This window comes from Puma concolor, chromosome D4 (genome assembly GCF_028749965.1).
Source record: "Puma concolor isolate L17-30 chromosome D4, mPumCon1.1.hap2, whole genome shotgun sequence".
Taxonomy (NCBI): domain Eukaryota; kingdom Metazoa; phylum Chordata; class Mammalia; order Carnivora; family Felidae; genus Puma; species Puma concolor.
The window spans coordinates 47,048,581-47,060,795 of NC_141679.1; the positions used below are offsets into that span (position 1 = coordinate 47,048,581).

A 12,215-nucleotide genomic window follows, 5' to 3' on the forward strand; every position below is an offset into this window, starting at 1 on the left:
GTTTGCCAAATGCTGTTAAAATGGGAAATGTTTATCATTAAGTTAAAACTATTGTATATACAATATTATAAAGTTTTTTATGCAGAAAAAGGAGTAGAAGTAAAGAAACACATTAATCCATCACATTCATAAGCAACAATATGTACTTAGATCTAAACATACTGAGAAGTACTGAATACAGTACAGTGGCATTAAAAGCATAACTGTAGAGTTTCACAAGACCTCTTCTTTTTTTAAAAAAGTTGTCATAAAGTACCTTATTTGATGTTAAACAAAAGTACAGAAGACAAAGTAAACAATAAACCATACTTAAAAAGAAATCACACTCCAGCTTATATAAGCCCCACAGAGGTAAACCTGGAAAAGATTAATTTCTAGTGGACTGGAAATTACTTCTCAAGAATTTCAGAATACAAAGGAAAAGTAATGTGATATTAGTGCTTATTCAGCCAACTGACAAGTAAATCCTGTAGCATCCATTCTTTATTTATTTTCAAAGAGGTATTGAGTGTTTACTATGTGCTGGGCATTTAGAAATGGATACGGAAAAAAAAATGGTACTTCTCCATTCCCTGTCTTTGTTAGTTTCTTATGATACCAGGTAAGTGTCTTCAACTTGTATGGAAAGAGCTCATAAAGCAACAAAGGAAAACACATTTTACTCTATTTTGTAATCGGTGTCCCCTTGATGGGGTAGGTGCAGGAATAATATATGTGGTCTCCAGCTGGCTTCTTGCCATCCCAGAGCAAGGGATCAGAGATGATGTCCTTTGATGAAGTTCTGTTTCCTAAAATGCACAATGCTGTGGTTAGTTACAGCTCTGGTATGATGAATTATCTCTCCTCAGCTTCAGGGTAGTTTAAGGAGGGAGCATTTACCAATAGATACTGGGTTTTGGAGAGTGGTATCTCTTGGCCAATTATATATACATCACCAAATATGTTTTTTCTTACCCCAACAATACTCCAGGAAAGGCTGTGTCCCAGAGGAGGCCCATTTCTTCCCAGACCTGGGATGCCTAACCATTTGATGAACCATAGTCCAATGGCTAAAATTTTTGTCAGTCTGCAGACTGTGGTCTCTCAATCATGATTAACGCTCAATTACTTTTTGAAGAACCTCAGGCAAAGAGATGTGTAGTTCAAACCCCTCAAAACTGGCAGAACGTGACATTAGCATACATAGTGTGGCTCTGGAAAGCCTTGGGAGTAGATAGACTATACAAGGTTTGCTTACATATGTTCTGAAGCCATGGAGTGAATTGTACATGTTTATCCGTGAAAGGAGAGACAATTTTGAGCCTTTCCTTCCAAATCCCCAGTTCTCTTGCCAAAAGCTTCCAGCCAAGCTAAGTATATATATTTTAATTTTATCCTTTACCAGCAGGTTAGTCCAGGCTATTTTCCCTCAAGAGAGATGCTTTGACAGAGGCCTTAGAAGGGTAATAATGTGGTCCTTTGGAGATTAAGAACATTAATGAAATGTAATTTCAGACTAGGGTTGGCAAATGAAATGAACCACAGACTTGGAAGTATCCTTGAAGATGACTTAATGTTTTCAGTTGTCAGTGAGGAAAGTAAAGCTGAGAGTGTAACTCTCCAATTCAAGCTGTCCTAGCTTAGTTGAGATCCAGGCCTGTGTTTGCAATTGCTGCTTCACGCTTCCAACTCCTCTGTGCTGATTGGTTGGTTCTGGGAACCAACAAAACATGGCAGTTAACTGTAAGCGTTTAGGGTGGACGAGGAATTCAAGTAGAAATGAATCATTTAAAAAGGTACATTAATGTCTTTGAACTTGGGAGAGATTCTATTTATTCCCTTTCTTCCTTCTGATATGCCTTACATTTCCCATTTATCAGACCGGTCTGTTTTTTTTTTTTTTTTTCCTTTCTTACTTTATTTTGAAAAAATTTGTACATGACATATTTGTGATACTTGGACACAGTTTAATTAAAAACATGTTTCTTCTTATCACCTTTTCATTTGATGAAACTTGCCACTGTTAAATTGCAGCTGTTAACATCTTCTCAGTGACTTATGAGAACAGTCACAGTACTCAATTGCCGTGAGAGTAAAAAGAAAAAAAGTATACATAATTTGAGAAAAAGAGAGAATGTGTCATACTGTTAAGGGGAGAGATTCAAGTTTTCCAGTGTGTTTAAGAAGAAATACAAGTGTTTAAAATCATTGCTCTGACTTTGGGTGCTAAGTTTAGGATTATCTTTGTTCAAAATACTTTCACATTATTCTATGCCTTTTTTTCCCCAGAGGTAACGGGGTTTTATTTTTGATAACGACCTTATCATAGTATAGCTGCCAAATAATAAACTGCAAATATATAATGTACACAGTTTGGTAAATTTTGACATACGTATACACACAAAATCATTATCACAATTAAAATAATTAAATGTATTCGTCATCTCCAAAAGTTTCCTTTGATCCCTTGTAGTCCCTCCTACTCATCTTTCACTGCCCCTGTACAACCTCTTTCCAGCTGCATATGGATGTCCAATCGTTTCAGCAAAATTTGTTTGGAGAAAACAATCTGTTTTCCATCCACCAGATTGTCTTTGTACCTTTGTATAAAATCAGTTGTCTAAGTATGGGTGCATCTATTTCTAAAATCTATTTTGTCACATTGGTTGATTTTTCTATCTTTTCACCAATGCTACACACTGTTTTGACTACTGTAACTTCGTAATAAGTTTTGAAAAAGGTATTTTTAGCCTTGCAACTTTATCCGTGGCTATTCTAGGTCCTTCTTTTGCATTTCCATGCGGATCTTAGAATGCGTTTGACAATTTCTACCAAAAAAAGTCTGCGGAATTTTAACTGAAATCGAACTGATCTATAGATAATTTAGGTAGAATTGTCTTCTTAACAATATTGAGTCTTCTGCCCCATGGACGTGGTAGATCTCTCCATTTATTTAGGTCTTTAATTTTTGACACCAAAGTTTATTAATTTTCAGTCTTTCACACACTGATTATTTATCATTTAAATAAATGCATTTTATTTAAATACATTTACTTAAAAATTGTTTTCACTTCCTTGGATGAAAACCAATATCACTTGCCATGATTGGAAGGTAACTTTGATAATCAAATAAACAGAAAAATAGTGTTAGATTTCAGGTAAACACTGGTACTTGCTGAGGCTCTTAAATTTTTTTTGTTAAAAAGCATAATTAACAAGTCTTTAAAGATTCTAAAGACGTACTTACACCAAGCTGATCCTTTTCCTTTATGTACCCAAGTCCTACAAATAATAGGAAAAGGGAATTTTAATGACCCATGTAGCACTAAAAACTCATTTCTCTAATGTTGGATATGAGTTCCATAGTTAGGGAATAACTAGCTATTAGATAGGAGTGGCTTGAGCAAAGATCTAGGATTATGAGAAAATTTGAGGAGTATAGAATCTGCAAGGTTAGAAATTCTTAGAGTGGTAGTTTTAAGCCTTGGTTGTATATAATCATCGCCTCGAGAGTTTAGAAGACTCAGGCCAAAAGAATCAGAATATTTGGATTGGAGCATCTATATCTTTTAAAAGTTACCTAGGTAGTTCCAGTGCTTAGGAAGGGTGGAAAATCTCTGTGATAGAATGTTAGGATATTAATATGGGAGGATGTTGATGGTGGTGATGGTATTAAGTGGGCAGGCAGGAGAAAGCCCAGATTGATTAGCAGTGTCTGCCCTGGATGTCAGTGGTTGTGATGCTAAAAATGTCATTGTTACTTGCCATCTTAGGGCTAGAGTATGAATTGCCTGTCAAGGTAGCTGAATATTATTTTGAAGAACTGACAGAGCCCTGACTCTCCTTTCTATTAAGAACAAACACTCATGAATGTTCTGCTTCAGATGCTCTTTCAGTTTAAAAGCAGTATGATCTTTTCCTGCATTTAATAAATGCATATTTTAAGAGTCCTTATTATGATAGCATATTTAAATGCTAAATGACCTTTCCCCATACTTTACAATAGAAATGTGAAGTATTTTTGAAGCGGCTTTAACACAGTTGCTGCCTATAACGAGTTCCACATAAGAAATGTATAGACTTCTTTGGGCAGCAGCACGTGTAACACGAGTAATCCAGATTTGCATTTGTAAATAAAATGAATGAGAAGAATCCGAATGTTAGTGGATTCCCTTCATTATTTATGCATTATTTTGATGCAGTCCTAAGTAAGACCCGTTTAAAATAAGGCATCTTTGGGGCACCTGGGTGGCGCAGTGGGTTAAGCATCGGACTTCCGCTCGGGTGATGATCTCACGGTTTATGGGTTCAAGCCCTGCATCGGTTCTGTGCTGACCACTCAGAGCCTGGAACCTGTTTAGATTCTATGTCTCCCTCCCTCTCTGCCCCTCCCCTGCTTGTGCTCTGTCTGTCTCTCTCTCTCAAAAAAACAAAAACAAAACAAAACAACACTAAAAAAATTAAAATAAGGCATCTTTCAGGTGGGTAATATTTGCCATCTGTCAAGCTCTGTTTTCTCCCTAACATTGGCCATACTACTATCCTGAAAACTTCACCTAGAAAGGAAAAGAAAAGACAAGTCCACATCCAAATCCTCAAACTTGCTTTGGAGAAGCGTGGGACTGAGGAAAGGAGAACTTCAACCTTGCTTAAATTTAAGAAGGGCAGAAAGAGGCATGGCAGAGGGCTGGAAGGTGGTGTCATAAAAATCTACGCTGAGCAATTGGTGGGGAGGCAAGTGGGAGAAAAGGGCTCCTCTGGGGAAGGCACCTTTGCAGCCCTTCGGGACAGTTTCTTGCGTCGCCCACTGTCCCTCCTCCCAGGCAGCCCCCACTCTCCGCCCGGCCCTCCCTCCCAGGGCTTCAGCGCTCGGCCTGGCGACCTGGTGGGCGGGGAAGCGTCTCCCGCCCTGCTTTCTCCCGCGCAGAGGGCGCGCGGAGCACAGGGGCATTAACTTAGCGCCCCGGGACTCTTAAGAGGCTTACTGGGCATCTGCGCCTCTTAGCGTCCCCAGCCCCCGGCCGGAGTTGCGTCAAACTTTGCCTGTGTGTGGGTGGGAGGCAGCGGGACCGCGGCCGGTCCTGCCGCACCCCGCTGCCGGGCAGGGTTGGCTGTGGACGGCGCACTTTGCTCGCCAGGCACTTCTCAAGAATGGAGCAGTCACAGTGTGGCAGCAGAGACCGCAGCGGCAGCGGCCGACCCCACCTGGCCCCGGGGCTGGTGGCGGCCGCCCCTCCGCCCCCGTCTCCGGCGTTGCCAGTGCCCCCGGGGATACCGGTTCCTCCAACTTTCCTGCGGCCGCCCAGCCTCTTTCTGCGGGCAGCCGCAGCCGCCGCGGGAAGCGGGGGCTGCGCGCCGGCTCCCGGACTGGAGAGAGGGGTGGGCGCCGTGGGCTGCGGCTATCCGCGGACACCCAAGTGCGCCCGTTGTCGCAACCACGGCGTCGTGTCGGCACTCAAGGGCCACAAACGCTTCTGCCGCTGGCGGGACTGCGCGTGTGCCAAGTGCACCCTGATAGCCGAGCGCCAGCGCGTCATGGCCGCCCAGGTGGCGCTGCGCCGGCAGCAGGCCCAGGAGGAGAGCGAGGCCCGGGGGCTGCAGAGGTTCCTGTACCCGGGGCCCTGCGGGCCCGGGGGTCGGACACCCGGAGGCGGTAGCCGAACGGAGAATTCCCAGGCCTCGAGCGGCCGTGTGGCGGTGACGACGCTGGGACTGGGTGCCCTGAGACACACTGATCTGGCGACCCCTGCTTTCCAAGTTGTCCAGCCAGATGATATGGAGGAAAACCAAGGTGAGTTGGTCTTTCCATCTACTCTTTGCAAAGAAAAATGGTTGTTTTGGAGAAAAGCGCTTGGAAAGAAGTAGCCATGCCTCCGTGGTGGGCGAGAAAAGTTGTTTAAAAGAAGCATTCATTTAAGTTCTCGGAAACTGCACTGTAATATAAACGTTAATGAGGGTGCTAGAGACGCATCACCTTGGAAGGGCGTTTTGTACTCTTAGCGGATTGGAGAAGATCCTGTAAAAGGGAAGCTTGAGTGATTAGATGAGCAACTCATGCTGGGAATGGAGTTTGCACCCAAGTTGCTCTTAACTTTGCGTGAGTTAGAACTTTAAGCGGGCATGGGGTGAAAGCGTGGTGCTCTATACTCCTTTCAGTTTTAAAACCAGAGTTAATCTTCCAGTGGTGCTGGGAAATTCACTGATTGTTGGGAATACAGTTCCTCATCTCTGGGGCAAAGCTTTGGTTCCAGCTAGAAGTGGAGAAATCTACCAAACCCCTTTTAACCTTCTTCCCTTACCTTAAAAATTTTAATCACCTCCTCCAACTGTTTGTCAGCCTCCAAAAGTGTAGAAATTCTAGCTGTAATATTTGAAGTTTCAACTCTTTCCTACAGGAGAGAAATTTAAGTTTCCCAGATTTGGGAAACCATTAGGGAGAAGTCCAATATTAGGAATTGCTTTTCCAAGGAGTTTTAATTTTTTCTCTTATTTATTGACTGCAAAACACCTACATCCTCTGCATTAGGTAAAAAAAGATATCTGTATTTTTTAAATTAGAGTTAAAGTTTTCCTGCTGATGTAAATCTCACTGTATTTTAGTGAATTTCCCAGCCCTAACACTAAGCAGTGAAAATGTCATTTCGGTATTTTTGTATATATTCAAGACAAGTTGTGTCATATGAAATTCTGTGATAATGAAAAGTAAATTGTTAATTGGAAAACTTCCTTGAATTGTGAATATTGCAGATCTTGGATCACAGGATGTACTTTTGAAAAAGACTATCTCTGTATTTAAATATGGCATATTTGATTTTGTGTTCACCTATGCCAGTGTTTTGCCCATATTCTAGTTTATTTCAGTGGACTAAATAGACTATTTCTTATGAAAAATCAGAGTGCCAAAAACAAACTCATTAAACACATAGTAACTGCTATAAAAAAAGTAAAAGTTAAAATTCTGTAAACTAAATGAACAATGATATCTGGCTGCTAAATCTCTGCTAGACATTGATTTATATGTTTTTTGGGGGCGAGAGAGCAAAGTGTTCTGTTTTCTAGGGTCAAGTATTTTATTTTATTCTTTGCCTCAGTTGACCTCCTCTTTTGAAAAGCCATCCCTATAAGCCATTCTAAACTGACTGCCTCATGTTATCCAATATCCATAAACTGCAATATTCTATTTAATTTACTCATTAGACAAAAACCAATAAGTGATTCAGAGGTGAATAAGATTTTCCTACACACAAAAAACTTACATACAAAAGAAGGAAGACTATATATACCCCAAACCTACAATACAAGACAAACTATAAAATGATAAAAGTAAAGAGGTAAAACCAGGTATAGGAGTTGAGAGAACAGAGAGATGATGTAAATGGTATCACATATCTTAAAGATATCTTATTTTCTGGATAGTCTTATGCAATCAGTATTTTATTACATTATTTTGTACTCTGTGAGGGCAGCATACTAACAAAAATTATTTTGTGCATAAATTGCTGTAGATATGAAATTTTGACACCTTACATGTTCGGAGGGCATATTTAGTGAGTCATAGACTCTGAGTACCCTACTTGACAGTTTACTCTTTCTAATGGAAATAGAGATCAAGTATAAGATAAGAGGAAATGTAAACCAAATTAAAAGTTGTTTAGTGAATGTATACATTATTATTATTTTCCTGGCATAAGCTATATAAAAGGGCATTAAAATATTACTGTTATTAATATTAATATGTTCAACATGTTGAGGCATAAAATCAGATTTTTATATAAAAATATTTTTAGAAAACTTACCTTAATGTTGGAAGGGAGTTGTGATTTGAAGCAAATAACTAATATATTGACACTTTGAAGATATGTACAGATTACAATAGTGCAATAGTGCAGTTTATAATTTTCTTTTAGAAACAATTTGATTGGGGGCACCTGGGTGGCTCAGTAGGTTGAGCGTCCGACTTTTGCTCAGGTCATGATCTCACGGTTCGTGAGTTCGAGCCCCGTGTCGGGCTCTGTGCTGATGGCTCAGAGCCTGGAGCCTGCTTCCGATTCTGTGTCTCCCTCTCTCTCTCTGCCCCTCCCTCGCTCGCACTTGGTCTTTATCTCTCTCAAAAATAAATAAACTTAAAAAAAATTAGAAACAATTTGACTGTACACTTAAAAAATATTTCCTAGGGATTGAAAAAGAAAGTCCACATTTCAGAGCATTAAAAAATACCAGGTGTCTATTATCTCTCCTATAAAATGAAATACGTGCACTCTGGTATGATTTCAGATTGGTACAGCAGTGCTCATTATTGGTTTAGATTTGAAGTGAAATGAAGAATTTTGTTGTTTTTCACATTATTCGGGTAACTTAATTGAAACCTGAAATGTGAGCATTAAAAAAATATTGTTGAAATTTAGTATTAGGTATTAAATATTCATTGTCATAGTGAGATTGTTCTTTCCTTTGTTTTCTTATCTAAACAATCATTTTATTTAGTTCTTTTTTGCATAGTGTCATTTTGAAAAAATAGCTCACTGGGATAACAATGAAAGTTGGGTGACAATCACCAAGTAGTGCAAATACTGTGAGATATTGATCTTATGCTAATAGTTGGGGTAATAATAGACTTGTATCTTCTGATCCCTAAATTAACTACAGCATTTGAATATATAATTTTGTGACTCTGAAATGACATAATAAATAGCATTTCCCCATTGTTCCAATAACTGCATTTCTGAATGACTTTTTAAACTTCTTGTTCATTAAAATTTCTTGCAGTAAATAAATATTACTAATATGCTATGAGTAAATGAATTATCTTATCCAGCATTATTTTTGAGTAGGTAGTACTATTTTTGGGGAAATTTTCCTTTATTTGATTCCTTTTTTTTTTTTTTTCTCTCTCCCCAGAACTAAAAGAGAGTAAATACGAATCATGCCAGAGTGGACAAGAAGAGCCAGTCTCCAAATCCCATCAACGTACTCTGGGATCCTCTCCTAAGCCTAATGGTGTCATTGGAAAACAAAACATCAGGCCGTCTATTTCAGAAAACTCAATCAAGGATGATAGCATTCAGCCTCCTCACCCTGGGGAGTTATCAGGAGGGGAAGAGAGTCCCAGGTCCCTGTCATCATCTGATTTGGAATCAGGAAATGAAAGTGAGTGGGCCAAAGACTTCACTGCTACCAGAGCCAGCCTTCCCACACTGTCCTCAAGACCAAGAGACCCTCTTGATATCCTTACCAGGATTTTCCCAAGTTATAGGCGTAGCCGACTAGAAGGCATTCTGCGGTTCTGCAAAGGGGATGTGGTCCAAGCCATTGAACAGGTCCTAAATGGGAAGGAGCACAGACCAGACACCAGGGACCTAGCAAGCTCAGGAGAATTGGCAAATACAGCTTTTCAGAGAGCTTCAAATTTTAGTTTAGGTGGAATTGGTTTTGGAACTCTAGGGAATAAATCCGCTTTCTCTCCTCTTCAGACTACGTCTGCCTCTTATGGAGGTGATTCACATCTCTACAGCTTAAACCCCAGACTAGGTATCAATCCGTTACGGCTGGCATATTCCTCTCCAGGAAGAGGGCTATCTGGTTTTATGTCTCCTTACCTAACTCCGGGGTTGGTACCAGCACTGCCTTTTCGGCCAGCTTTGGATTATGCATTTTCAGGAATGATTAGGGATTCTTCCTACCTTCCTAGCAAAGACTCCATAACTGGTGGCAGATTGTATTCCAGGCCAAATCAGGACAATCTGTAATATTTCTGCCTATTCTCTCTTTCTGGAACATTTCTAGAAGCATGCAACACAACCCTCACATCCACAGCTATTAATGTGTACGTTATGTATGTGAGTGGATGACTAGGCCTTATATTTCTTTTTACAACCAATATGATAGATTTGAGATCTAAAGACTTTTCTTTAGCATTTATTAAGTGAAAGAAGCATTTAAACATTATACGTGCCTTGAATAAAGCCATTTCAGGAAATATTTTTACTTTAATGAATTTTCTCCCTAAAATATCAGTTGTAAGAATTCCTGTTTTAAAACTATACTTGTTTTTATTTTATTGAAAAATGGAGTTTATAGTTGTAAAATGTTTATAAGGGTTAAAGTAACCCAGTATATAAAATGAACTAACAGGAAGAATTGAAAAGTTGAGGTAATTCCAAATAACTATTACTTTGAACTTTTTCTTCCCTTCTGTTCCTTGTACACAGGAGAGAAAAAACTTATTTAAAGTATTTTAAAGAATTTTATTCACATTTAAGTGGTTAGTAATAAGTAAAACTTTTGAGAAATTTAAATTCCTTATTTTTTTTCTGTATGTTTTATTTTCATTCATTTGTGCCATTTGTGATAATAAGTGCCATTAATAAAAACATTTCTCTTTAAAGCGAACTTTGTAAATCACACAAAGCCTGTGAACTAAATTTTAGGAAATGCGACTGCACCATCTCCTGGCCACTATCACTAATTGCATCTAAGTTCTGGTAAAGTGTAAAAGTTAGAAACAAATGGTTTCCTGAGAAGATAAGCTAACCTTGTTTTGAAATGGTCATTTTGGATCATGCTACAACTTTCAGTTATAAAGTGAACATCTGCTGTGGGTGAGGATTTTAATCTTTTTTTTTTTTAAATCTGGAGAAATACTCCTTTCCATATGTTGGTGACAATATGGCAGCCATTCTCAAAGGTAAAAATATTCTTATTCAGATAATTTAAATAGCTGCTCAGATAAATATTGACTGATGGTAGGTAGATGATGCTTAATGTACTGAGGCGAGATATAAAATTTCCAAAGGGGAAATATTATTAAATTTTAGAGGATTCTTTGAGATTTTAATAACACTTTTTGTTCTCCATCTGGAGCATACAAAAGCTATTTATTTTAGTAGGTGGAATGTCCCTGAGAAAACTACTTATAAAACAATTTTATGAAGTTTTCTTTATATGTCATCATTTTTTTTTTTTTTTTTACGGACAGTAGCTTCATTGTTGGTGTTAGGAATAAATGAAAACCCAGCTGTGGTAAAGGATAGTTGATGAGTTAGAAATAGGTTAAACAGTTTGAGTAACACGATTCACTAAAACTTTCTTAGATTATATCAGTGTGTATGTGTATATATATGCATATATATTTTATCAGAAAATATATTAAATGTGTAGTATCTCATCTTGGTATAGGATGTAGATATATTTGATAGAGTATGCATTATTTTTAGTGGTGTGACTATAAGAAAGCAGATCTTGTAAAGACTTGTTGTAATCAATATTCATTATTTATTAAAAAGTTTCAGATTCTAAGCCTAAGCCAAAATGCAGTGCCTGGCAAGTAGTTGATATTCAATTAATATATACTGAGTGAAGGAACCATTTTGGATAATAGATCTCTCTGAGACTCTGGTAAATCTTTTTTTTTTTTTTAATGTTTTATTTATTTTTGAGACAGAGACAGAGCATGAACAGGGGAGGGGCAGAGAGAGAGAGGGAGACACAGAATCCGAAACAGGCTCCAGGCTCTGAGTTGTCAGCACAGAGCCTGATGTGGGGCTTGAACTCACAGACCACGAGATCATGACCTGAGCCAAAGTCGGACACTCAACTGACTGAACCACCCAGGTGCCCCGAGACTCTGGTAAATCTAAAGAACTCTATATATGGCCTACGCACAGTTTTGCATATAATTTAACAGGGTTCTTGAATCTCTAAATGCCATTCACCATTCAATATAGAATCCTTGCTGATTCTTAAATTGTTTCCATTGCATTAATTCACTTCCAAATGCTATTTTTTTTGGAAAAGTACTAGATCCTATAGAGGGTACCAAATGTAAAATATTGTGCTCTCAAGGAAGTTACGTTATACAATAGAGATCTGGCTTTTTTGTTTGTTTGTTTGTTTGATCTGGCTTAATAATATAACAGTGCCAGAGACATTGGATTCTTTGTGTGGTTTACATAATGATATGCCTGTATCCATTTGAGAAGATGAATTGCTTTTGAACTGGGGAGAACATCCATTTTGGGCCATATGCAAATTAAAAAATAATGTTATAATCTTAAAACTTAAGTTAATTTACATAATGCTTTACATATTTCATACCCTTTACAATACTTCTAGAACTAAATAAGCTTATAGAGTAGGTCCCATTTTCTCCAACATGAAATTGAATGTGAGGGACTTGAGGCTCAGCAGTAGTGTTGTCCATCCCCAAGATTACCATAATAGTGCCAATCGTCAGCAGT

At 38.6% G+C, this 12,215-nt stretch overlaps 1 protein-coding gene across 1 annotated transcript; it reads left to right on the forward strand.

Annotated features, from left to right (window-relative positions):
• The first annotated feature begins 4,971 nt into the window (after positions 1 to 4,971).
• On the forward strand, positions 4,972 to 11,317 carry DMRTA1 (DMRT like family A1). The gene is made up of 2 exons (XM_025914471.2): positions 4,972 to 5,770; positions 8,878 to 11,317. Exons 1-2 carry the CDS (start codon positions 5,131 to 5,133, stop codon positions 9,723 to 9,725), a joined length of 1,488 nt encoding a protein of 495 aa, XP_025770256.1. The 5' UTR covers positions 4,972 to 5,130; the 3' UTR covers positions 9,726 to 11,317.
• The last annotated feature ends 898 nt before the right edge of the window (positions 11,318 to 12,215 follow it).

Bases quoted from the DNA above. Each gene is read 5' to 3' on its own strand.
- DMRTA1 (XM_025914471.2), top strand. From the start codon at position 5,131: ATGGAGCAGTCACAGTGTGGCAGCAGAGACCGCAGCGGCAGCGGCCGA. The intron at 5,771-8,877 runs GTGAGTTGGTCT...CTCTCTCCCCAG, and splicing joins TGATATGGAGGAAAACCAAG to AACTAAAAGAGAGTAAATAC.